The 27,907-nt window shown below is 39.1% G+C and overlaps 1 protein-coding gene across 2 annotated transcripts in view; it reads right to left on the bottom strand.

Annotated features, from left to right (window-relative positions):
* The window catches only part of rab3c (RAB3C, member RAS oncogene family), a 31,569-nt gene extending 9,069 nt beyond the window's left edge, over nt 1-22,500 (bottom strand). The window contains exons 1-3 of one of the 2 annotated variants that reach the window (XM_066711414.1): nt 22,277-22,500; nt 20,117-20,344; nt 6,297-6,415 (exon numbers count right to left, since the gene is read on the bottom strand). In XM_066711414.1, the coding sequence (XP_066567511.1) occupies nt 6,297-6,415; nt 20,117-20,344; nt 22,277-22,294 (365 nt within the window). In that variant the 5' untranslated portion in view covers nt 22,295-22,500. Of the gene's footprint in view, nt 1-6,296; nt 6,416-20,116; nt 20,345-21,587; nt 21,718-22,276 lie in introns of those variants that run through there. The other variant, XM_066711413.1, reaches the window with a different exon arrangement.
* Between the last annotated feature and the right edge of the window lie 5,407 nt (nt 22,501-27,907).

Raw genomic sequence — 27,907 nt, 5'->3', positions numbered from 1 at the left:
TAGAAAAGTGGTTGTCAGGTTTGTTTGTTTTTTATATAGGAGTCTTAAAAGTGTTAGTCTGGTCACAGTTTTTTTTTATATATATAGAAGCGATAACACTTTTATATAATGGTTATAAAGTGCAAAGTGGTAGAAAAAGTGGTTTAGAGTGTTTTCTTAATTTATTTTTTATATAGCAGTCTTAAAAGTGTTAGTCTGTCAGTATGAGACCTTGTGATCATCACATGGATCACCAGTCGTTGCACATAGTAGAGTTCTAATGGAGACAATTCGATATCGGATAATGTGGGGAGAAAATCTAAATTAAAATCTCCATGACATTCTGACTATCCGGGGCACCAGGGGGGGGCTTGTAGGTTGTGACGGGGGGCTTTGTCCTGACAGCTGTCCTGCCTGCTGGTTCCACTTCACTGAAGGCTAATAAACACGCAAAACATGACTATAAAACACACAAACATGACCGCTAATCCTGCCTTGCTGCCCCTTGCCCTGTTTGCAGTGTTAAGACCCAGCCCCAGCCACCTCTTTGTCCTTCCATCACACCTTTCTCTCCACCCAGGGACCACTCTGTCAGGCTCCAATTACGATAAGTTTAGTAGCCCATTCAGTAACTTAACACACACACAACCAAACAATACAATTGTTCCTTAAATATCACTGTGACACAATGTCACGAGAGCTGTGACACGAGAGGGAGACGTGTCTCCACTTAAATGTCATGCTTTCTATAGTAGAACAATGAACTGAAATATCACTTGTCCTTTCGGGAGACAGCCCGTCCGTTTTATTTCAGAGGAATTTGAGTTACAGAATAGCATCCGAAGCCATGCTGTCCATCTCGTCTGAAATGCAGTCTTATGGTCCCGTGTGACTGAGGGTCGGCTGTCAGTTTTCAAGGAGCAGCACAAACCCAATAGAGGTTAGATACTGAACTTGTGATGCTCGGTTTTTTATCATGAGTTAGGCATGTTTCTTTGCTATACATCAGAAAGGCAAAGACTCCCGTTAAAGGACTAATGAACGTTTGCACGTCTTTTCTTTTCTTTATTTCATTGGAAAATCAATGCGTTCACTGTACACAAAATCAATGCGTGTATGATGGATTGGCTGGTTCAATTAAGGTGGGCACATCGAGATCGATACGCATTCTATATTTAGTGCTTTACGGCAATTAATTTAATTTAAAGATTATGCAACCTGGAGGCTATATATTAGTCACAGAGTTAATGTATAAGTGAATATGTAAAACCCTGGGACAGAAGCCAGTGGGCTTTCTTTTTTTTTTGGCAAGATATGAATATGTATGAGTCCTTCACAACTGTGCTGGGTTAGAAATTATTACACTCCATGCTTTACTCCACCTTTTGTTTTAATATTGGAGTCTAAAAGCGCATTTAAAGAGGACGACAAACGCACTTTAATTATACAGGCCTCTTAATAAGCTGATAAAATGCGAAAGGAGGTAATATGTGGCTTAATAGATATAAATGAACTGTGGTATTCACTATATAAAGCTTTGAGGAAGAGTAAAGATACAGTTATATTAAATACAGTTCCACATCGTGCTTTGGCTGTGGCAAATAACTGTGACTGGAACTGGCAGATTCCTGAAGTAGGTTTTTGTGTGTGAAGTACAGCAATATGCACATAAGATGTAACATAACAAGATCTTACATGGCTCTCCGGGTGATCGTTCATTATAAGCTTGTCTTGACGTTTAATGGCATAAATTCACACAAACTTATTTGAGGTTGCTGGGTCTGATCTACCACTGCTCTTCTCATCTGCTTGGATCACAGCCTGAAACAGAAAACTGGGGATGTGCTGAAAATAATAACGTTTAGCCGAGTGCCAGCAGATGACACACATGTTTAACAACTTTCTATACGGCAAAGTTTCATTCGATTCGGTTTTGTTTTTCTCTAAGCTTTCTCTGTATGAGACAACCAAGCACCTCCCAGGGTTATTTTTCTTCAAGAATTTCGAACCTACAGACGTGGCCGAAGGTATTGGTACCCTTGCATTTTATTCAAATAATGCACCATTTGCCCTGAAAAGTGCTGAAATTAAAAAATCTTTTGACATCCATACATGCATGTCTTTGGTTTGCAGTGGTACAAATAAAAAAAACGCAAAGTAAAATGTGTGAAAATAACTGAATTCTTGCTGATTTTATAAAGACTATTATTGATACCCTTTTAGAAATTATATGAAATAATTGTATTGTAGTGATACCTCAAGCAGACCATTCTCTTTTAATTAGTATCACAGGTGTCTTCAATCGCATTATCACTCATTCAGCCAGTTTAAATGGAGAGAAGTACTCACTCTGCTGTTTTGTGTCACTGTGTGCATCACACTGAACATGAAAAAGAGAAGGAAAACCAGAGAGTTGTCTGAGGAGGTTAGAAAGAAGGCAATAGCCAAACATGGTCCTACAAGACCATCTCTAAAGAGCTTGATGTTCCTGGGAGCACTGTTGCCAATATTATTAAGAAGTTTAAGGCCCATGGGACTGTAGCCAACATCACTGGACGTGGCCGCAAGAGGAAAATTGACCCAAGAATGAAGAGAAGGATTGTTCGAATGATGGAGAAAGAACCAAGGAAAACCTCAAAACAGATCCAAGATGATGTTTAAGCTCAAGGTGCAACAGTTTCAAGTCACACCATCCGTCGCTGTCTGAATGAAAATGGGCTCCATGGTAGAAGTCCTCTCTCTAAGAGAAACGCAAAAAATCCCGACTGGAGTTTGCCAAAATGCATGTGGACAAGCCACAGTCCTTCTTGGAGAATGTCCTTTGGACAGACGAAACAAAAGTAGACCATCCCTACCATGAAACACAGAGGAGGCTCAGTGATGTTTTGGGGCTGCTTTGCTGCCTCTGGCACTGGGTACCCTGAATCTGTGCAGGGCACAATGAAATCAAAAGACTATCAAGGCATTTTGTAGCAAAAGGTACAGCCCAGTGTCAGAAAGCTGCGTCTCAGTCGCAGGTCATGTGAACTCCATCGGGATAATGACCCGAAACACACCTCAAAAAGCACCCAAGAATGCATGAGAAGAAAACATTTGACCGTTCCAAAGTGGTCATATATGAGTCCTGATCTAAATCCCATTGAACATCTGTGGAAAGAGCTGTAACTCCCAGCTGGGAAAAGGCACCCATCAAACCTGAGAGAACTGGATCGGTTTGCTCAAGAAGAGTGGGCCAAACTACCAGTGGAGCAGTGTAGAAATCACATTCAGAGCTACAGACAGCGCTTGATTGCAGTTATTGTCTCTAAAGGTTGTGCAATTAATTATTAGGTTAAGGGTCCCAATATTTTTGTCCATGTCATTTTAATTTGTTTTACTATTTAAAGTAATATGTTACGTCATAAATCAAAAGAAAAGTTTCTGTTCTATTGAATGTGAAAAAGAATGGAGGATACCAAATACTTTTGTCAATTTCTACTTAGTTCAGAGAAAATTGTGAGGTTTTTTTACAGAAGTGGAAGGCTACCAATACTTTCGGCCATGTCTGTATTTCCAGAACAAATCGTTTTTTTAAGAATAGCAGCTTTGATAATATATGAATGCCTGCTTGAGATGACGGGCCATTTACATTCCTTTTACCCTCCTAAAATCTGAATGTTCTTTTAAACTGTAGGATTCAGATAACCTGTCTGACAGATATAAAAAATAAATGTATACCATAACCGAAGTGATGTTAAGGCCATTACAGTGATTGCTTCGCTCAAGGCACCTGGACCCACTGACTGGAACAAAATAAAATTAAAATGGCAGCAAGACAGCAAAGCAGTCCTGAACCCAGGGGACCAAATTATATTGCAGGTGCCGGTGTTGTGTCTATTCCGATTCAGAGAGAGACATTCTGAGGCTAATAAATAAGAGAGAAGTGAGGTGATTAAAAATAATAGGCTAACAGATACAGCTATAGAAATAGATCAAGATCAAGAAAGCAGTTTCTGTTCTGTCGGAAATCATGAAAGGATTACTTATAATCAATCAGGGATTTCATGTTTTGTGAATTTCACATCACGCCAAGACTGAATGATTTTCATTTAATTCCCCAGTGCCCACAAATAGGGACAAAGATAATAGTGCAACTGATGTGTGAGCACTTACATGCAAGACACACAGCACTGCATTCACTCTGTCAGCTGGTCTGTTATTAATTGCATGTAGTTAATTGTCACATGTCCAGAGGGGGGCACTGGTAAGAGCTTAAAACGCTCAACATGAATTTAAAAGGTTCCCTGTTAAATCTAATGTTTTATTCAGAAAGCGAGTGTACCTAAAAAGGCTCTAAGCTTTGCTTTTGCTTCTGTGCAATCATTTTTTTACCATTCTCAAGAGCTGCACAAGAACATTATGTAGTTAGGCAGCTTCACAACCATCGACCCCAAAGAAAGAACCAGGGATGCTGAGTGCGGATTAAAGCACCAATGTAATTGTAAGTGTCTGAAATTTCACATGATGGGAAAGCTGGGTAAGGATATTATAATCATAACAAGGTCTTAAATGTAAAATAAGAATTAGAATACAATATACAGAACATCTGGGCTATAAGGGTGTGAAAATGAATCTGTAATGAATTGTGGGAGTCTGACATAGATTTCAGTTTATAAATAATTCTTGTTTAGCTGAAACTAAAGGCTGCAGATTGTGTCCCCGGTGGTTCGATCATTCTGAACAGAACCTGAGTAAAAAGGGACAGGAATTATAGGTCTGCGCTTATTAATACAAAGGGCATACAGTTACATAATTAATTTACATATTTGTGATGTATTTCACAGCTTGGTTAATGTCTACTCAGAATGAAGACAGGTAACTTATGCTGGTTGAGATAAAACAACAGCTTTTGTAATTTCTAATCTAATAGCCCAAATGACAACAACAAGATTGATCAAAAAGCTCAAACTGGTCCAATCCAGCCACAGTGTGTGTTTTTTGAAGACTGGGCATGCTTTCAGTTCATTCTGATTCAATAAGGACATTCAATGTCCTCTGTGGAATTTAGTGAAATATACCCATAGCAATTATTCTGAGCATTAAGCCATCCCACACACATGTTCGGAGCAAAGACGATTCTCATTTTTTCTTTCATTTTGGATGACAGGAGGCCCCTGGAGAAATCATATATCAGTTCCATTAAAGTCGGAGGCCTCTGCAGACCCGATGTGAGATGTCAGGTATTTTCCTTTGTCACTCCCCCCTCCCCTTAACTTTTCCATGTGCGTCAGGGTGTTCGATGAAACGCAGTAAAATAGAAGTGTCTGCCGTGACAGTACAAGACTGTCAGAATGGGAGAGAATCCCTGTCTAGTGTATCTCTGCGAATATGATGACAGTTCAGGTCTAGGCCAGGTGCTTAGACAGACCTCATGGTGACAACCTGCTCTTTGTTTCAGGTTTAGTTTTTAATTAGGGCTGAACTCACACCACACAAAACCTCCTTCTTTAGTGACACAATCTACAGCTAAGGAGGTCCCCTGCATCACCACTGTAACTCTGATGGTCTGTCCTGGCCCCAATCTGTAATTGACAGAATCCAGTAACCGAAAGAGACAGACAACCTGCTGAAGACACAGCTGAAGGACGAATGCAGCTGTTAAATGTGAAGAATGTGACCTTCAGAAAGGCTGTACATATGACATTTGGGAAAGACAGACCAGCGGTCTGGAGAGCCACGTCAACCATCACACTGAGGACATCAGAGGACAGAACAGCAAACTTTCCACAGTCGCTCGAAGGCTGGTCTATCTTCTACCCTGTGACCAACAATCATATACCTAATCCAATCCAGTCAGGTATGCTGTGTGTCTTATCTCACCTATCCGGCTGTGAAGTGGCCGCATGCACCACACATGGGTGTCATCAGGGCCACGGTCCAGTGCTTTTGGAACTAATGTGGGAGGCGTTTAAAAAAGATTAAATAAAAGCTCCTCCTGCATCCCAGCTATGTAAAGAATGGAGCCGGTCTGCCAGCTGGAGGATTGTCTCTGTTAAATCCTGCCAGGGCCTGGTTATCTAGTGGAGCCACTGCAGGGCAGCCAGACAGCAAACGCTGTTCCAGCCGGCTCAATCCAGAATCGGGCAAATTGAAGCCCAGTCCAGGCAATCGAAGACTGAGTGGCAGAGAAACTTTTTCACTCCTCTTTTCCTATATTGTGTTTAAGGCCAAGACAGTAACGGGACAAACCACAGGGAGTCCCTCAGGAGTGGGTCGATTTTTAAAGATCAGTTTTTACTGCATATGTTTGACAACAAGTCAACAAGTGTTTGACTTACCAGTCCTGTACAGCACCAAAGGATTCTTCATTGGTGATATCGTACATCAGAATAAATCCCATCGCCCCGCGATAGTATGCTGTTGTGATCGTCCTGTAACGCTCCTGCCCTGCTGTGTCCTGCAAACAAAATCAAGACAAGTGAGTGGACTGCTTCTTAAACATAATCTGGACCATGAACCTGGAATGCTCACCTCAAAAAGAGAACATTAATTTTTGAACGCATTAAATCATTAAAATGTCCAAAGATGTATATAACCGAACAGTAGAATCACAAACCTCTTATTTTGTGATTTTAAGGTTTCAATGTATGGCGGACAGTGAGCAATAGATAAAGGAGAGAACAATGAGCACGACTTCCTTCTTAGAAATGAACTCAACCTTTTGGTGGCTTCTCATTTGTCAATGCACCATTGATACCGGAGTAATGGGAATTATGTGTACAAATGAGTTCTTTATTGATAACATTCATAATTTAAAAAAATTCCCTTCCCAATATTAAATGGCAGAACAAGAAGGCTGCGCTCCCTGGTCTTGATCTCCAGGCACGACCAGACAGAATACAAGCAATAAACGCAGCGCTCTGTATTAAAGACTGACCTATTTGGCTGCCATGGCAATTCCACATCTCTCAGCCGAGCAGCACAGTGCCCGTACAGTAGACCAGAATCACTGACCTTAAGACATATTAGCTAGCATTTCCTTTCAGAATGTAAATGCAGATTAGTGCACAGCACATTCTCGCAATAGCTGACAATAAATACAATATACTGTGGACGAGAGATCGAAGGATTAGTCTCATGGGAGAAGGCCATGAGGAACTGACCTACTTTGCAATGCACATCTCATGTGCCTGTGTTATGGCTGTGATATTTATAACTAGGCCTCCTGATTCTGTACGGACTAAACCTGAGAACCAAATACATTCGGGAAGAAAAACACAGGCTATATGCTAGAATTCGGTACAGAACAAAATGCCAGTAGAGTAAAAATATTCCTTCATTAAAAGCTTTAACATGGCGGTGATATAAAGACAGACTAGTCAGGCTACCATAGGAACAAGAGATAAAAACTGAAGGGGGCGTATAGGTGTCTGATTACACACCCTGAATATTCAGGAGCTTTCTCTCCATTTATTAGCACAGAGACACTGCTATATGCTGCCCTACGTACACACTGCTCATAAAAAGCATATCTGAAATCCAAAACGAGGCAGTGATATTGAAGAGGTGTGATTATAAGATGAACATAGGCTTACAGAGGAGGAGTTATTTGCATTATAGGAATTTAAATCATACAATATCCAGTCATAAAACCTGTTCTGGGGAGCATTTGAACTGTTTGTTTTGTTTTGCAGTCACATGGCATATAAAGTGTGTCCAAACTGAACAAGTGGGTATGAAAGAATGGCTACAGGGCCTATAGTTGGTAACTTTTGGAACGTGGCACACAAGACGCATTTGAGTAAAACCCAAATGATGGCGGGAGCATGACTGGTTATTGACCAAATTCCTATCACGCACGGAAATGTCACTGATCAACCCAACAATGTACACGAGGACAGAATGCGGCTCCCAGAATGCAACAGCCCAGCCCCAGAATTAAGCATGTAGAAACAGAGAGCTGCCAAAGCGTAGTCACGACAATGGCATTCGATTCGTCCTGCATGCTGCGGACCCCCTCAGATATGAAACGGCCAGCAGACTTATCCTTAACATGCCCTGTTCTCCCTTCTCTCACATCCGGGCCAGGAGCAAGATGCATGTATTGTGAATTATTCATTCATTAATATAGCATTTCTGCTGGCCGGTCTGGGCTGACAAGTTCTTCCCATGCAAAGCTGGCGGAGGTTCAAAAATACAAATGAAGGCCGCTGCCTCACTCCTCTTTTCATGGCTCGTGGCTCCTGCTACATAAAACGCTCTGTATTTAATTTTTATTTGTTATCACTTGGCTGAATGCCAGTAGCTCAAATTTAATGGCATCTGGATCTGATTTGTTATATTGCAATTGCTTTTAATGGCCTTCCCCAAATTAAAACAGATGGCTTCCATATGAATGAATGGATTAAAAAAAATACAGTGTTTCAGGCACTACATTAAAAAAAATCACACGGTGATAAAAACTTGGGGCACCAACAGCACATTAGAACATTTTACTCTCTAGTTTGCCCGAACTTTCATGTTCCGCTAACTGTGCCCCGCGGTGTGAAATCCTCTGTGAAGAAAAATCTTTTTATTTATCACGCGGCTGTGCAAGGATACTGATCCGTACCTTATCAGACACAACCAGCAGGGAACGCGGCTGCATCACGGGGAACAAACAAATCGTCAGGAACATCCAGGCGGAAGCCAATTAGAGTGGAAAGTCATGGTTCTGTAATGCTCATAATTAGATTGCAAGCAGACCTGCTTATTTTATAGCCTTAGTGGGCTTACGTTGGATGCAAAGTGAGAGCTCAAGACCTCTAATTACTGAAAACAGGACCGTGGATACAGAGGCCAGGCTATGCCCTTCACTACACTGGCTGGAGAGCTAATAGTACCCGACCAATTCTGATAACATCTGAATGACCGTCTTGTTCCTCTTCACTGGTAATCAAGATCTAGTCAACTCCTTCTGTGAACGTGATGGCTTACAGAGACATTAGATTGTGCACCACCGTGTGAATCTGCCGAACCCACTGAGAACTCAGCGGAGGGGCATTTTCAGGAACATCTCACTCAGCAATTGCTAATTTACCTGACATTTCAGACAGGCCGCATTAGAGATGCATCCCCTATGGAAACTCAGAGTGATTCAGAGTGAAACTCAGAAACGCAGATGCATTGAAAGGCAAGGCTTCACTACAGCTGACCAACATCTCCAGCTACAGTTGCAACATTGATAAAACAATCTCCTGCCCTTGGGGTTATGTGGGACCCACAGTATCCCATAGTATCCTCAGTAAAAGTCCAAGGTTTGTAGGATAAAACCAGGAAAGCATACAAAGAAAACAACAAAAATAGTTGCAAGTAAAATGAAGCTGGTGTGCAATACACTTCGGTCACTCACATTGCCATACATTTCTTATCACGGTTTGCTGCTCTTTTGTCAGCTTAAAACTGATGGTCCCCATTGACAGGGTTGGTGTGGAAGGAGTCCACCAACAGTAAACGGACAAAAACATTTTATCTACACAAGATATTGTATAGCAGGCTGTTATGCAGTTTTAGGACACAGTCCAGACTCGCAGCAGCCAGACTTTTACTTCTTTAAAGAGAGCATGAAGCTACACAGATTCAAAACACAATAACAGACAAATCGGGCAGGTTTCTCAGACCACAACTGGCACCAGTCATGGCCTACCTGATGTTATTTCAGAGATGCCAGTATTGACAATGAGTCCATTGCACAACACTGTGCCAGAAAATACACCCACGTAGTCACTAGGGCAACACGGCGCAGACACGAGTCCATTGTGAGGAATGAGTCCTGCAGAGAAGAGATACGATGAAAACTGGACTCCGCACACTGAGAGGACGGGGTGCTCAGCCCTGCGTTTTGCTAAAATTCGTTTTTACATTTTCAGATTCAAACAGAAGTGTTTAGATAACAAGTATGGTGATTATAGTGTATATTAGGCTACAGGTTAAGTTGGGTTTACTCTAACTGCTTGTACATTTTTGGCAGATATTGTTGCTCTGAAGTTGGATACCCCACCCCAATGTACTGTATCCATTATGGAAAACAATTAAATACAATTTAATCTACTAAATATGTTAGATTTTTGTGTTTATGTTTCTCTTCATAGATCCCATGCATGCAATTTAGTCAGGATGATCTTTCACTCTCCTGCTGCATTTTATTTCATGTCTAATTTATCTAAGATCTCTCTTTTGGAGCCAAATGGAAGGTCCACAAAAAAAAACACTGTTATCATTTCTTATATGCTGAGGTTGTACCCATGTAATTAACTTAATGAATGGCACGTTTGTTAATGCACCCGGTTCTGCACAGCAGACAAGTCTGCTCCCCGCCTGTCTGGAAGAGTCATGTGCCTGGCCGGGCTCCAGGAATTCATCTGAGTATTGATTCCTGCCTTTGTAGTCTAGGCCTTTATCCCTTCATTGGCCCAATAAATGAAGGCCAGATAGTGTATTAGTCATTTAGCAGATGGGCCGACGCGCCCAGAGTAAATCACCATCCAATTCTAAAGCTTGTCTTGCACTTACACATTTAAATTTAATTAGGAAAAAAGCTTAAAATTAACAGACAAGCATCAATTCAACAGGCAACCATATCAATTTTATAAGTGAGCCATTTAAGAGCTTTGTGTCTTGTAACAACTTCTTTCACTGAAAACAGACTGGCTGGGGGAAAATAACTGTGTAACTAAATATTTATGGATACAATGTGTATCTGTCAAAATTGACATTACATAATATTGTGTAATTGTGTCATGTTTTTGAATGCAAATCAAAGTTAAAATTTGAGTATAATATTCATATTCAAGTAGAGACTGAAAATAAGAAATAGTTGTATTAAATGTGGCACAGGCAGTTAAGAGCTTTAAAAATACATTTAAAAATAAAGATAGTTTGTTGCTACGACACTTGTGGGTTTAAAATCATTACCATGTATAGTTATGACTCCCATTTTCAATAACAGGGCACCAGATTAATATAATCACTCGACAACAGTTTTATAGCATTTTTAGATGTGATTTTTGTGTTTGATTTCCATGGAAACCTCTGCTTGGCTGGGCACTGCTGGATGTGAAAAAGGCCGGTCTGGAGGAAGTGATAACTATCATTATAACGTCTAATCAATCACAGGGAAATCAGTGATCCCTGAAGCAATATCTTCTAATGGATTTTTTTGTTTGTATGTTGTTGTTTTTCTAAAGAGACTGTGGGAAATAAAGAGCAGCCGTTTCAATTAATTTCAATTAATTTTAAATGAGTTATAAATATACAATGTTTTGTGGCTGATCAAATTCTGCAGGCGTCTGCAAAATGATCGAATTAGACTCATATAATACAAATGCTATATGTAATTTAACCCTAACCTTGTTCATTTACATTCTTAATTACTGTACACACTCATGAGACATCACACATACATATTTTAAAATACTGTTATGGCATTTCCACAACCCATATTCCCATAAGGAAATAAGAAAGTAAACAAATTAGTCCAACCTACAGCTTATATCAGATATGTTGATGAATTAGAAACTCTTTTTTTTTAACCCAGCTGTATTATTATACTGCTTCAATGAACGACATGGACTGCGATTCAACAGGCTAAAGATCTCACAATTCACAACCAAACAAAAAACAAATACCAATGATATATACTTATAAGGAGAAAATGGGGATTGTGCAAATTTTAGCTCATTCTCCCGAGCACTGATTGGAGAAAACCCGGATTCTCAATTAATCTATTTTCTTCTATTTAATTTCATATATATATATATATATATATATATATATGTTTGAAATCCTAGTTAGAGCTTGTCTTCTCAGACATTTAACTGGTGTTAATAATTGTTCAGACTAAGGTTAGACAAAGGACATGTGTTGGTGTTACATGTCCCAGGATTTTGTTTTCTCATTAGGCAAAATCTGTTTTTATCTACAGTTGGGAATCTGAATTACCTAAAGCTAACTATTTATTACAGACACTTTTAAAATAAGCATGAATTAATAGAGAAACATGATTTGTACAGACGTAAAAACCATATAACATATTTTTAAAATACCTAAAACACAAGAGAAGTAAACAATATCTGAGACATCAGGGATGTGGCATTAACTGCTTGTGGAATTCATTATAATATGATATAATATGTGCATCCTGTCACTTGTTTGTTACAGAAAATTAAAAGTTAAAGTACAATACAATTTTGAAAAACCCTGAGATTTGAGAGGCTAGATTTTTTGGAGGGGAAGTTTTACAATACCTGGAGAAACTCATCTAAACCTTTTGAAACAGCAACAGGTTTCATGGTTCATTTTAACAGCTGAATCTATTCACTGCAGCAGCTTGATGTCATTTTAATTTGCGCAAAAGATGGAGAGTTTGCTCAACTACCATACAATTTTAAAGGCCTCTTTGGAAGGAAGTAAACATTAGCATGCCTTATTAAAATTCTCATTGTAATCTTAAATAACACTCTCGTCGTTCATTAAAGACGGTTCTGTCTCATTGGGTTCTCTGGAGGATTTGAATATGCTGAATCCTTCCTTTTCCATGTAGGTAAACTGCAGTATAACAACCTTAGACAGGCTGTTAAAGCTTCATCGCCTGCCTGAAAAATCATGGAGGTCAAAATTGAGCTGCAGCTAACAAATAAATGAGCTCATTCTCCCGAGAATAAAAAATGATATTCACCTGTTCAAAACAGATTTATACACGGATTACCAATTCAAACACAAAAATAGATTCAAAATATAATAGTGCGTGGTTTGCAGCCACGAGGTGAGGAAACAAACAAGAGATCAAGGAGTAAACACTTCAAAACAAGCATCTCAGACGTATAGCACTATCTCTTGGGTCGGATCACTCTAGATTTGCATAGACACACAGCAGTGCTTAAAAGCACAGACCGACGAGTTCTGCCCCCTTGTCTTTCATTTGTTTATGTCTTTCATGTTCGTTAATTGAGCTGCAGATAATGACCGGGTTCTGGAATACGATGATTTTGTTACCATAGTTGGGACGCTGTTGAATACCATACTAACACACCTACTGCACTTTAGTACATTCAACTGAATTTAAAGGGGTGAATAGTGGCAGGGGCCTCCAATACGCACACAAATTTTGTAAGAACTAAACACATGCAAGTTTGTTTCTTTGCCCAACCCCAGCCCCACTAAATTCAGGCGATTTGAAAGGGTCAAACAGGAAATTAAACTCTAAACCACATAGAAATGCTCCCTAGCAAATTACATTAAGGGTAAAGAACTATAAAGTAATACACGCAGGTAACCACTATGCAGTATGCACATACAGCCAAAGCACAGGAGGTTATGAATATGAGCTTGGGAAGATTCATAATAGATCATCTAATAAGTAATTAATCAGCAAATACATTTATCTTCCTGCATGTGACCTTCAACACTATCTGGCTGGACAGGAAGACAGTCCTCACACAGAAAGGGCATCCCCCTTTGCTTTACATATTATCAGTGTTATTGGCTTGATTGCTTCTTAGTTTTTTAAACAGGCTTTTCCCCATATTGCTTCATCCCTTATGAACTTTAGTTTGCCTTACTGACCCTGAATCATAAATTAATGCTCAGTTGTGTATGTTAAGGCATATGTCAGAGCATGTCCTAGGGCTGCTTCGGAGAATACAACCTGTATGTACACACCTCCATGATCTAAAATCGGGAGTGTCTGTTTTAAGCAGTTTACCCATGTCAGCTGCATGTCTGCATGACAGAACCAAACCATGAAATATTCAAAGCGGATGCTTGCTGGTCTGGAGAACAGTGGATCCTGTGAAGGGCCTGAATGTGTCTCAAAGGCACATATGTTCACACCATCTTATGCATTCAACGTCTGGTCACATCCATGTTAGTATGCGACAGGCTGAAGGAGACATGCAGTTTAAAACAGAAGTCACGTCCGCTGGGGCCTGTGTGTTGGCCATTCAGGTATTGCTTCTTGTAGTTGCTGTAGCACCACCTACGCACTTCAGCACAATGTAAATAATTTGCCCTCGTATTGCTCCAGACAGAACCAGGACATTCTTATGGGCATTTCAGCATTCTGCTTAGAATGATTTATAGTTTGCACCTCTGCATTGTACCTCATTGCATTTTTAAAAACAAGCAGAATTGATGAACAGCATTTATACAAAGAAACTGAGTGTACTATACACTATTATAGAATTTGCTTTTAATCCATGAATCTATAAAGGTTGGCGAGATAATAGTCATAGATTAGCTGTAGATTGTTTGTTATTAGAATTTGGCATTATCATTTTACCAGAAGATATAAATCTATTACAAAACATTATTTTTTAAATATATTCTACATTCAGATTATTATTTTTTACTTTGCACAACAGTTACTTACAATACATACAAAATGAGTCAATGCTTTGGACAAGTACCGCTAATTTTACATATTGCGATGCACAACACTTGAAATGACCCTTTGATTGATACACTTGCCCTTTTGAAAGAGAACAAACAGGAATCCATCAGGAGGGCTCCCTTCATGTGACGGGTGAGATAAGCAGGCAGCTGATTAAACCCACTCCTTTGATGATACAGGCCATATAAACTCAACGAATGGCAAACATAAATCTTTAAGCAAAGCTCTCTTATTAGGCAATCTTGATTAACAATCTAGATTAGCTCATTTGTGAATCATGCATCTTTTTGTCTTTTAAATTTGCCTTCCCAATTTGGAATCACCAATTGTTGAAATTAACTGGGCTCACCATTACAGCGAAAGAGAGACAGGCTACCGACACACTGTCTCTGATCCGTTTTTCTACCAAGCTGTGCCCTTCTTTTTACACTACAAACCCAGCAGAACTTGGGCTTCACCAGACAGGACTAAAGCAGGCGTTTCCCATACAACGAGTTAATGGTTGGCTGCGGATCTGCTGTGCAACAAGCCCAGAACACCCTGGCGGACCGTGAGCCCACCCAGCCCTAGCAGTGTTTGAGCAGCAGTACAAGGGGAAGTTGGCCATGACACAGTGCCAATTAGAATCAGCTCAGCCTGGACTGTGGGGCTCAATCTGTACCAGGAGCAGAGGCTTGAAGCCTGAAAAGTTTCCCTTTCCCAACATGAACTTTTAACCCAGAAGCAGAACCTACAACAAGCAATGGAACCAATCCAATCAAAACTACCTACTTTTTCCATTTGAGAAGCTTCATTTGTGGCGGCGGCAGCACATCAGATTCCCCCTGAGCAGTACGCCACATTTGGATGCCACCCCCACCTGACAGATCCCCACACACAGATCAAACACAGCCAGTATATGTCTACACAGAATGCCAACACAGTATAAATAGTCACATTTCATCCCTTCCCCACCAAAATGGCCCCCGGCGGCTACATAAAAATATGACCTCCACCTCCCCCTACCATCTCTCACACCACCCCCCATCAGCCAGGCTATAAAACCCACAGTCCCCCTCACAGCTAAAAAAGCATATCTGCAGTAAGATTAAATCAATTATGAATTAAATCAAATGAAACGAAAGATCTAGCAAAGCTTGCAATGTTAAAATAAAACAAAAAGACCAGACTTTTTCCTGAAACTATTCTCCTCTGCTTGGAGCCTCCAAAGCAGACAGTCAACTTAACCTGCTCTGACTACACTATTGGCAATCTGCACTGTGTACATTATGTTAATTAATGTTACGATGACATTTATTTTTAGAATGCACACTCCACTGCGTCACTATACGCCACTGCCTCATATTGTTTGTGTATCTAATAAAAAATGCAGCTGCAGCTAAATCCACTTAAACAGCGGTTTTCTGCTCTGTTCCGCCAGAAAACAATAAACAGGGTTAGACAGAAGCATGGAAAGATTTCTTCCTATTATATTTCCAACAGGCCAGCAGCAGTCTGCGAGAGGACAAAGACAGTTAAAAATAGAAGGCAATTACAGCCCATGCTACATTTCCTACCCACTTCAATCAGATTATTACGCCTCTAAATGACATTCAGACGGTAACTTTCAAGATTGCTGGTTATATTTTACCAAATGAGTAAGGAATTAAAAAACAACAACAACAATATAACCCAAAACATGTTATGGCTAGACTAGAATAAAGGATTGATTTTACAATAGCTTTACCTCTTTTTGGCTTGGTGGGATATTGGTACTCTGTTGGTGAAACAAATGCCATTCACACAAAGTAATGCCTTCAAAACTCTTTGAAAGTACATAATTTGCCATTTAATAAAATTATATAATGATTTGATAAACAGAAACTGCAGTTTCTTCAAGGTTTTAATCAAGTCTCAGTTTCTTTGAACATTTTCCAAGCATTTCCTTTGACATGCCAAATTTAGATTGTATGATAATGCTGTTAGATTACATTTAAATGCTTCCTGGGAAAACAAGGCTCGCTAAAAACATACATTTTGAAATTGTTTACTGAAGAATGTACTTCCTAAACCTACAAAGGAACTTAGTCTTAGAGCCTACGTTTGTATATGTCATGTTTATGATTTTTTGCTACATCTAAAACAATCACGTTAATATGCCTGCTCTGAAGAATAATCACAAAAAGGCTTGTTGTCATATAGTGAGATTGTAAGTGCATGAAGTCTTACACAGAGATTTGTGATCTCCCCACTTACAATTCAAACAAATGTATATTCTCTCCGATCAAATGCAAAGTAGGCAAATGCTACCTATGTTGTAAACGCTGTGTAAACAACGCAAAATGAATTGTCCTTGAAATAATGTTTATAATACATCATTATGTGTTTAGCAAACAGTAATCTGGGTCTAGTTCACAATGACCTGACTTCCCATTATCAGTGCACACTGTCAAATGTCCAATAAAATCTGCCATGTCATTTGCACATATGGTATCATGAGCACAGTGTGTGCACAAACAAATAAATGTTTAAATTGTCACACCATAACATCCTCCAACCAATGTCTGTCCTTCACCTGAAGCCAGGTAAATTTTCTGCACATCTGACTGTTTCATATTTGTTCAATGAAAGAAAGTGTGCAATTTATATTCGTAACAAGTGGCCCAGGTGTATTCTGAATACTAATAAGGAGGGTTCCTTTGGGGGGGATTTGCAATGATTCAATTCAGGAAAAAATACTAAAAGATGTCGCACTTTATGAATACCGGTTACAGACAATTATTCTGGTAAAGGACCAGGGCTTGTGAGCATGCAGTGCTGCTTCATCTGGGAAGCTTTACAGCAGGTGTTTTCCACCAGCAGGGAATGGTTTAGCCAATTAAACAGAGCGATGAAGTGGGGGCACCTGTAGGAAGGTGACACTAAGAAAGGCAGATTTTAAACTAACTAGTCCACTGCCTCATGGGATTTATAATGACAAGAAGGAAGGACTTTGGTGTGGTATCTTACCTGCACTATTCCACCTCCAACAGCACAGCTTCCCTTACAATCAGTTCGGAACAAGAGTGCATAGACTCCGTTTATTGCAGCAATTGAAATTAATACAAAATGTGAATTGCAGCTATATATTGGGATTCTGAACCCCAACATAGCCAATCAGGATGAAAAGGTATCAGTTATAATACAGTGACTGTCTGCACATTTGAATTCATTCTGTTTAAGAGCAGATGAACATCTCTATACCGGGGTTCCCCAGGGACCAACGCTAGGACCCATTCAATCTGCTCTCTGTGTCCTTTCATTTCCTCTCACTGCCACGTCCTCTCCTTCATATCCTTACACAGTCTCAGTCATTTCCTCCTGGATGCACGGTGATCATCTCAAACTCAACATCTCCAAATCTGATATTTTTTTTCTTATTTTCCCCTTGAGTCTACCACCCTTCCCCCTTCCTTTGGCAATAATCCAGATGCATGCTTATCTTTGAGATTCATAGGATAAAAATAGATAAAAAGTGCTCTGGCAATGACCTCTAACCATATTCTCCAGCTGCAAATACACTGGACAATTACCTAGCAGTGGACAGGGCCGTGAAGGATATTAGTGTTTAAGTATTGATTGGTCAGAAACCTATGCTCTAGCTCCAAATTGGGAGTGCACAGCTTAAAAAAGAGTCTGCAATGACTAAATAAAATAAATGTAAATGACAATATTTTACTTGAAGGTGAATTTGTGAACCAGCTTTTAGGATAGGGTGGATCAATTATCAGTCAGGGTGCTAAGAGCTCCTGGACCCACTTCCTAGGCTGTGCCCATTGCAATATATGCATAAACCTAGATACATATACAGTTAGGAACAGAAACAATTAATATGTGCTCTAAGTATAGACTTGAATCTTTAATGTGAGGGTAGTTACATCCAAATTGGGTGAACGGTGTAGGAATTACAACCATTTTTATACATGGCCCGCCCAATTTTAGGGGCTCAAAAGAAATTGGACAAACTAACATAATCATGAATTAAATTGTGAGTTTCAATACTTGGTAGCAAATCCTTTGCAGTCAATGACTGCCTGAAGTCTGGAACCCATAGACATCAGCAGATGCTGGGTTTCTTCCCTGGTGATGCTCTGCCAGCCTGTACTGCAGCTGTCTTTAGTTCCTGCTTGTTCTTGGGCGTTGGTTGTGGTGGCGTACAGAGCCAAAATGATGACAATTGTGTCACTGTCCAAATATTTATGGACCTAACTGTATATGTATACATGATAACCTATTTCGTCAGTGACTTTACTTGAATTGGTTCATTTCATCCTCTCACACTGGACATGGGACTAAAATAAATTCAACCTCCATCTTATTTCTGTAGTTGAAGAAAAAGGATGATGCAACAGCTCACTATAACCATTGTTTTGCAGGTGAAATACTACACGTGTTCCCTCTTGCGATTAAACAAATAACCTGGGACTTTACTTTGCCAAAAGGGTCTTAAGGGACACCCTTAAAATATCATCCAAGGCCTTTCAATGAAAACTGAGGTCTGTAGGACCAATGGAGGTGAAAAAGGTTCATCAGTCTGGTGACTATTTGAAATCATTTGTTTTCCTTTGTATCTTCAAATTGAATGTTTTGTCACAATCGGTTTCCATTTAATTTAGTTTCCCTTGACTTTAGTAATGCATTAACACAATGAACGATTCATCACTTGCTTTAGTAGGACAGCTGATTTCCTTTTTCACCAAAGTGCTATTTATACCCTTCAGGTCAATTTATTAATTCTGTCTGTATCTGAAATATGAATCACAATATGAACTCCTCAGAACACTGAAGTATTGTATTATGAATTTTGACATAATATGATGTAGAATTATTTGAACTAAAACCACTTGCCTGCTAAATACACATTGATTTTCATGCTATTGCATAAATCAAGATCAATTGATTTTCATTAGGTTTAAAATAAATTGGTACTCATTTCAGTATTTTTCACCCAATTAGGACGAATCATTCAACCAGTCATATTGTACAAAAAAATTGTTTTATGAGGAAATGCAAAATCGAAACCATGATGACCCATGTATTGTGTAATACTTTGAGTATTGCCCCTCCAAAACAACTGCAAACATACAAGATGTACTGTATTTGCATTACCTCACACAAGACTTTCCATTTACCTGGTATTTTCATATTCTGAACTTCTGTCATTAGCATTCATATTCATTCACTTTTCACACTGTTGCACGGCACTGTGGGTAACCCCTATTTATCAAGACGAGACCTGCAAATCACACTGCCACAAATTGCCATGTATTCAACACAATTAAACTCACTTGTACACAATATTCTCAACCTTTCAAGTATGAATTATTATTATTATTAACCATTATAATTATAATTTATAGTACTATTGTATAAACTATACTTCTTGTATATCACCTTGAATAATTATGTTGAATGTAGACTAATCCATTAATTAATGCCAGTTGTGTTGGTTATGTATTTGAAATGCATTTGGTGTAAGTGACATACTTGCATTTGTACTTAGTTTTAGTAATGACAGTATCACATAAGCATTTGAATTCACATTCGCATATGGTCACATTTTGAAGAATCGTTTACACTCCCACTTCACTAAAGTGCTGGTAAGATGTTTGAATCTAAACCAGCAAAACTTTTCAAATGACTATTTCAGCTAAGCTCTTGATGTAGGTTTCTTTATTCTGTGTTTAATACATCATTGGTGGGTTAACTTACCCAGATTTGCAGTTTAATCCTTTTTTCATTCTTGTAGACGGTTTTCACTTTGAAATCGATGCCCACTGTGCTGACGAAGGCAGAAGTAAAAGAGTCATCAGCATAACGGAAGAGAAAGGAGGTTTTTCCCACACTGCTGTTGCCAATGATGAGCAGTTTGAACATGTAATCAAAGTTCTGGTCAGATGTGTCCTTTTGTCCAAATTTAGGGTCTTGGGCAGCAGCCATCTATGAATCAAGAGTAAAAAGCATTTCAGTGAATTGTAGTTACGTGTGTATTTATTGAATTGCTGCTGCATGATTACTGTCTGCAGGAGTATCCATAGCCTAATTAATTCAAACATGTCCTTACTGTGAGTGGTAGAGATGAAGCATAGAAAAGGCAGCGGTGTAATGTATGTTTGTACCAAAGGACCGTGCTAACCGTCTGCGATTCAGCTGACATTGGAACAGCGTCCTGATACTCCTCACTGGTCTTTAATGCTGTGGATTTCAACATGTAAATTGTTCATCTAATACCACATCACTAGAACAGATATAAAGAAATGTGTGTGTGTGTGTGTGTGTGTGTGTGTGTGTGTTAGAGAGAGAGAGAACTGTTGATATTATAAATATCATACATAACATACATATAATAATCATGATCAAGTATAGCCTTAAATACACTAGTATTATTATGCCAGTGCTTTCTAAGAAAATACTATACATAAAAAGGAAAACAACCCATGTCCAACTTAACTTTGAGTACTTTCTATTTAAAATATTTGTGTAAACATAAGACATTAAACTCTGTTTTACATTTTGTTGTCGTAAACATTTTTATTGAAAGTGTGAATGTATTTTCCATTTTAAAATCATATTTAAGCATGTTTAATCAAAAACGCTAATTAATGAAATGAAATAAGATTATAAATGCAAGGATAAATTCCCAAAATATTTTGATATTCTTACGTCATGAATCTAATTCATCAAATTAGCTGCCTGATCCTGTACAGATAGTCGGTAACGATCATAATTGCAGTTTTTTTCCGTTTTCCTCTGGTTAATTAAAACACATGCTAAATGTTTAGCGAGTATATATAGCAAATTTACCCATATATAGGCTACAAACACACATATACACACAAACACACACATATATATATGTTAGTTTATTACATCGCGTATAATTATAGGTAAATCGTTTGGCTCATTATCAATCGGAATTAAAGACAGTGGGTTAAAAATGCACTGGCAACATGAGCTCTTTATCTGAATATCACTGGACAATTATTGTCATCATGTATTTTCTATTTATTGTAGTTTCGGTCACTTACCCCTCCCTGCCAGCTAACGCACTGTACTGAGTAGTGATTTGCCACGATTTCCGTTTTTGGCAAGATCCTGCCCATGGGCATTTGCATGAATAAAAATAAGAATGACTTACATGTCCTCTCCAATGGCTTCACAAACACATACGAGGTGTACAGACCTGCATAGGGGCTTCGTGTCTCATCCTGCCAGCGACGGTCCTGCTTCCCAGATGCGGCGGCGATGCTGTCTAGGCGGAGGATGCTCTGTCTAACCTCTGCAAATCAGCACTGGAGCTGTCCTCTCCGCCCCGCACGAGCACGCACACACGCGCGGGCGCGCACGCAGCACACGCACGTACACGAGCGCGCACGCAGGCACCGGGAACGCGCTTCACGGAGGGGCGCTGCTCGCCGGGAGTTGTAGTCTTTCGGCTCAAATGAGGCGCAAGCATGCGTTTCAATTAGACCCTGCGCTGAAACTACATCCTTCAGCATGCACCGCTCACAGGGCAAGCGAGGGGTAGTTCATTGCATCCTCGCAAGGCGTTTTATTATACACATAAGCCTTATTTTTCTATTGTGTTTATTTGCTAGGGAAGGCGTAATAAATGTGAATTGGTTTCATCGTTGCTGCAAGGTCCCGGGTTTCATTCATTATAAACCCAGCTCTCCATTTGAATCGCACTTTAACCCATAACCACAAAAACACACACTTGCATTGGTTTAAATCTATAAGAAACGTAAACTTGTTTTAAAAAGCGAATTTTACTTTTTGCAGGAACACAGCATACTTACAACTTGATAAAAGCACGCTGATATAATTACTAAACTATGTACACAGAGCAGGTTACCACCCATTGTTTCTTACCTTTCCGTACAGATCCATTTTGTGTCGAAGCTCCAGGGGTGCTGTGTCGGTTTAGGTTCGAGACCCCGCTCTCTTACCATTGAACATGCACTGTTTTACTCGTATTTCTTCAAATCCTCGGCGTTTGTGTAATACTGTCCCTCCAGCCTGTAACCAGGAGCTGTGCGACCCAAGTAAGAGACAAGAACAAACAAGCAGGGAGATGGAGATGGCAATGAATAGTGAGTGAGTGATTGATACATTGTGCAAACACGGGAGAGAGACAGCTGGAACATGTACTGTCTAATTATAAAGGGACAATAACGATTTGAATTAGATTTTTTTTTCTTCTTGAGTGAATAATACATATACGTATTAGTGAGTGATATTTACAAGAGATGCTTTTATTCAGTAGACCTATTGATCATGTTACCAAGATACATCCAGGGAGGGAAATCATATGACATTAAAATGCGATTGCCTTATTATATAGAGTTGGAAGTGATACATATTACTCCTCTATGGGAAAATATGTTTTTGTTTGTTTGGCACAGAGTATGACATTTACGTGCCAGGCTGTCACCAACAGTTGTCTGTTTTAAATATAAATTATCCAGTCTTCTACTGCATTGTAAAATCTGTAATGTACACATCACCTCCTCCCTTCAGGTCATTTTGTCCATTCATCACAGATGTTCTCCCCCTTTATTTCTATCCCCTTGAATATCTGGGACCACAAAGACCTTGGGCCTGCCATGAAGGACTTTCATACATAGGCACTGTCATTCATACATCTACAACTCGGAAGCCTTGTTCCCGGCACCTTGCTAGACCTCAACAACATACTATGATGTGCTCTTGTTAAAGACAACAGAAGGAAATGAACACATGGGCAATCCCAATTGTAAAATATGTATATATGGGATAAATGAGCATTCTAATTCCTAGCATATACAATACTGTCTGCTTTCTGATGTTGGTAATTTCCTCTAAAAAGAGTAAGATATTATTTTCAGATCTTTATCCCTTGAGGTGAATGACAGACAGCCCTTTGAAATACAACATTCTTCTCATAGTCAAGGTACAGCCAGGTCACTTTCTAGGTGCTTTCATGATCAATAAAATATGTTGCAACAGAAGAATAATTAGCTACCCACAGCATAAGGAGAGTTTCATAAAGCAGTTACTGCCATGGCAAGATCTACCTTTATTTTTTACGTCTTCTCTTAATTTTACTGCCTTTTGATGTGCAGGATCCCAGATGGGGTCCTGGTAGGACTGAACTAGACTGAGTTGAAGGAAGCATCTGCTCCTGAATTGCAAATCAGACCCATCAGTCAGACAGATAGTAAATTACCCGTTTCATCATTGTATCCAATGATTAGGTAACAGATTGCTGGGACATGTTGTATGCTGTGTTATATCAAAGTTCATGAAAAAACACAAAGACTCCCCTTTACTAAAATATTAGGTTTGGAAAATAATAACCAATATAATGCATTTCATACTTAATATATGCATGTTATTTAAATTTAATTTAATAAAACAAATTTTCATCCTGCATCATATGGACTTGGTTTAGTGTATTTAGTGCAGATTAAAATATATAAACCATAAATTAAATTAAAGAGACAGACTACTGCAATAATACCTCAAGAACACCATGCATATTTAGAATGAGGAAAACTATTATATATTTCGGTTTTCAAATCTGTGTTAGAGCATTTCTGTCCTGTCAGCTTGGAGAACCTCTAGCATTATTGCAGTCAAATGTTTAGGAACAGACATTGCACAACACATAATTCATAGTGTTTTCTCTTTAGTTTTTTTGCTTCAAACATGCCTGAAGGCTGGTCAGGCTGTTGGTTTGTGAACAACTAGGTCTCCTTCCGCAGCCGCCAAGGGAGAGAAGCCACGTGTCCAGGGCTTTGCCTCAATCCCTACATCACAAACACTGAAAACTGCTCACGTCTCCATTCTCCAATTACAACACAAAAAAACATTTTATGTGGCATTTCCCTCACTTCTTGTGTGGTTGTTTTTTTGTGGGGTTGTGATTTACAAAATTTTGCATGACGGTGAACATTTTGATGGTGAACATTGTGGTCTGTGGAATTGCTATAGAGGTCTGCTTAAAATAATTCATAAACAATGCAAGGCTAGGTTATTCTCTGTTGCCACTGAATCGCCTGTTCTATCCCCCAGGTGTTGAGAAGGTAAAATGTCACCTGATCAACCTACATTCGCCACACTCTGCAGTACCACCGACTCTGTGTCCCTTGTGGACTGGCGGCACAAGAAAGCAATATGAACCCATTCTCAAGAACTAGACTGACCATGATATAGTTCTTGTCTGATACAATCACCTTTTCGTGTGTGATAATAGAACAATAACAGAAAATCCACCATGTCTGAATACCAGTTGTTTCAAATATAATTACACCACAACTTCATCTTCCCTTATACAATGTTTACAGACATGGACAAGAGTTTGCATGACTTCTTCTATTTGCTAGGAAAAATACTCAAAATCAAAATGTTTGTGATATTTTATTTCATCATTTTAAATTCAAATATTTAACATAATGCATGCTGTCACTGGAAACAGCAGGTCTTCTGAGGAATGCTCCCATTTTCTCCTGAGCAAACGCAAATGTCCCCATGACTGCCTTTTAACACAAAATAAAATCCAGTCTGTTTGTTTTTTCCCCATCTTTTTATTTCCGTGTAATAAAACATGCTTAAGAATTCTGATGTTGGATTTTATTTGTGCATTTCGTAGATATTTTGTTCCTTAGATTAATTTACAGTCAGCATCCAAAGCACACTGTATCAATAGCTTTTGCATGGTTGCCTGCTCTGCAAGTGATGTTTGTGGATACTGAGCTAGAATGCGCTGTGCAATTCCAGGTCACACGGGCCTTATTATTTCCCGAGGGACTTCCACAGAGATTTGAAGTGGTGATGTGGAAAGGGATGATGTCCATTTGAGTGTTCAGCTACACTGGGTTGAGCTTCAGGCATCTGGAGTCTCTCCAAATACACACATTGCACCAGGGTGCTGCATAGGTTCTGCTTTCTAAGGAGTTCTGTAGTTATCCACCAAGCTACGTGTGCTTTCAATACAGCAGTTATATTATAATAAGTGCTTTACAGCAGTTAATACATTTTATTTCCAGTTTATTTTAGTCCTTTGTTATGCAAACATTATAAAACTAGTCAAGGATGTCCTGAACACTTTCATGTTAAACATACAATAATTATTATTATTACTATCAAGAAAAGTGATCAAGGTTAAGCCAGGTGACTTACTTTTAATTAAACTATTTTGATATCAGATTGTTTACTACTATGCAATACAAGTATAGGACATTCTGATGCAAATACATGTATATGCACCGGTATATTAAAAGCAAAACAAAACATTTAAACTATATATAGGACTGTGAATACTGTGATGATAGTTGTGTGGGAAACCAGTCACACCTAGGAACATTGCATAAAATGGCAAACTAACACAAACACTGCTATATTAATCATATTCTTCCTACAAGTGAAATAAACATACAGTAGAAATACCCTCCAAACTAATTAAGTAGTTTGTAAATCATACAACTTGTAATATTTAAATGCCAGAACAATCACTCATTTGACATTTTCTTTTTCATTGTTTCATGAAGTATGTATAAAAGTGTCTTAGTGCCAGTGGTTTGGCTATTTGTTTCAGCTCTTTGGCTCCTGAATGTTCAGGCCAACAGATGGCAATATTGCTTTTCCCCTCATTACCTTAACCAATCACAACCAAGGCAATGGTCCTAAACCCTGCTCCCGGAGGCTGTCCTGGTCACTGTGATACACAAAGAAACCATACAAAAAGAAAAATCTTAAGTTTAGTATCAGCATTAACCAATCCACTCTGTGATGGGGTAGGCCCATCCCTTGAATGTAAAACCAAATTGAACCAACATAACTAAGATGATAGATCATATAGAAAGGTAAAAGGGGTTTAAATAAAGTTTGTACTTACCTTGTGGCTTATTGTTCTTTGGTTTGAGTTGAACAGGGGAGTGGGAACTGCCATGTTTGTTTGGGGATGCTGGGAGGTTACAGAGGCTGTCTTGGTGAGGGGCAATATTGGATTTCCCTTTACCATAATGTTGGTAATAGAGGGCACCTATTTTCCAGCATAGAAAGGGCTGGCTCATTTTAAATCTGGAAGGGGGTGTCAAAAATAAATTATTATTATTATTTATTTCTTAGCAGACGCCCTTATCCAGGGTGACTTACAAAATATAAGCGCAATACAGAGTTCAAAAGTAATAGAATTATTTGTAATGGTAATTCAACTAATTGTTTTTTACCTATTGATACTGTCCCTAAATGTATTTCTTATGTATTGATTATGTCTATGTAATGGATTTAGAATGTATTTTCTTTTTGGGTTTATACATTTATTTTTGTTACATTGGTTTGTTCTAGGGGAGGGGTCATATAGAGCTAGGGTATATAACCGTGGAGTTAGTTGGTGGTGTGCTGGAGTGGAGGTCACTTGACACAGAGCATATATGTTGATAGTATAAACAACTGCAAACCTCATGCTAGGTAACTCTGTTGGTATCCTATTATGGCAGTTTTTATTTTCTTGTTTGTTGGTTCTTTTCTGAATTTAGTTTTGTTTTAAGCCACCTGATTCTTTTTGCCAGTTTTTTCCCGCAAGTGACAGCAAATAAATTGTATATTGTTTGGAAACCATATTTTTCAGTCTACAACTGTTCCTGTTCCTGACCCTTGGTCCACAACACACTCTATTAAATAAAGCCACTACATAAACCACTACATATATTTACATTCCTATCTTGTCAGCCAATCAGCTTGTGCCCCCAATGTTCAGTTCAGTCAGATTGCATCAAACGCCCCAGTGTTCTCTCTATTTTTGAAGGCTTCTCAATCATCCACCTGTTCCCCTTCCATACAACACCAAAACAATGTTGGTAGTGAGGAGGGTGTGAAAAGTGTCATACAAACACATGTAGGATGAAAAGTGTCATATGCAACTACACTGTTTTAACATTTCAGACTTGCAGGATACATATGTAGTTATAGTGATGCAAATAGGTGTATCCAACACTAATTAACCAATTTATCATTGATGTTAATTATTTAATGTTTAGTTTGGTATGGCGTGTATGGCGGCCTTGTTCTAGGCTAATGCAACAGCACTTTTAACATCTACATTGTTAATACTAATAGCTATTGTGTGTGTCTATGTGTTTGTGTGTGTGTCTGTCTGTCTATGTGTGTTTGTATGTGTCTGTCTGCTTGTCTGTTTATTTGTGTGTGTATGTGTGTGTCTGTCTGTCTGTCTGTCTGTGTGTGTGTGTCTGCCTGTCTGTATGTTTGTGTGTCTGCCTGACTGTCTGTCTGTCTGTGTGTGTCTCTGTGTGTGTGTGTGTGTGTGTGTCTGTTTGTCTGCCTGTCTGTGTGTGTGTGTGTGAGTGTGTTTGCCTGTCTGTGTGTCTGCCTGTTTGTGTGTGTGTCTGCTTGTCTGTGTGTTTGTGTGTGTGTCTCTGTGATTGTGTGTATGTGTGTCTGTCTGTGTGTTTGTGTGTCTGCCTGTCTGTGTGTCTATGTGTGTGTCTGCCTGTCTGTGTG

Source organism: Amia ocellicauda, chromosome 8, assembly GCF_036373705.1.
Source record: "Amia ocellicauda isolate fAmiCal2 chromosome 8, fAmiCal2.hap1, whole genome shotgun sequence".
Lineage (NCBI taxonomy): Eukaryota > Metazoa > Chordata > Actinopteri > Amiiformes > Amiidae > Amia > Amia ocellicauda.
The sequence above is the reverse complement of the archived record's forward strand: the minus strand, read 5'-3'. Positions and strand labels throughout refer to the sequence as shown.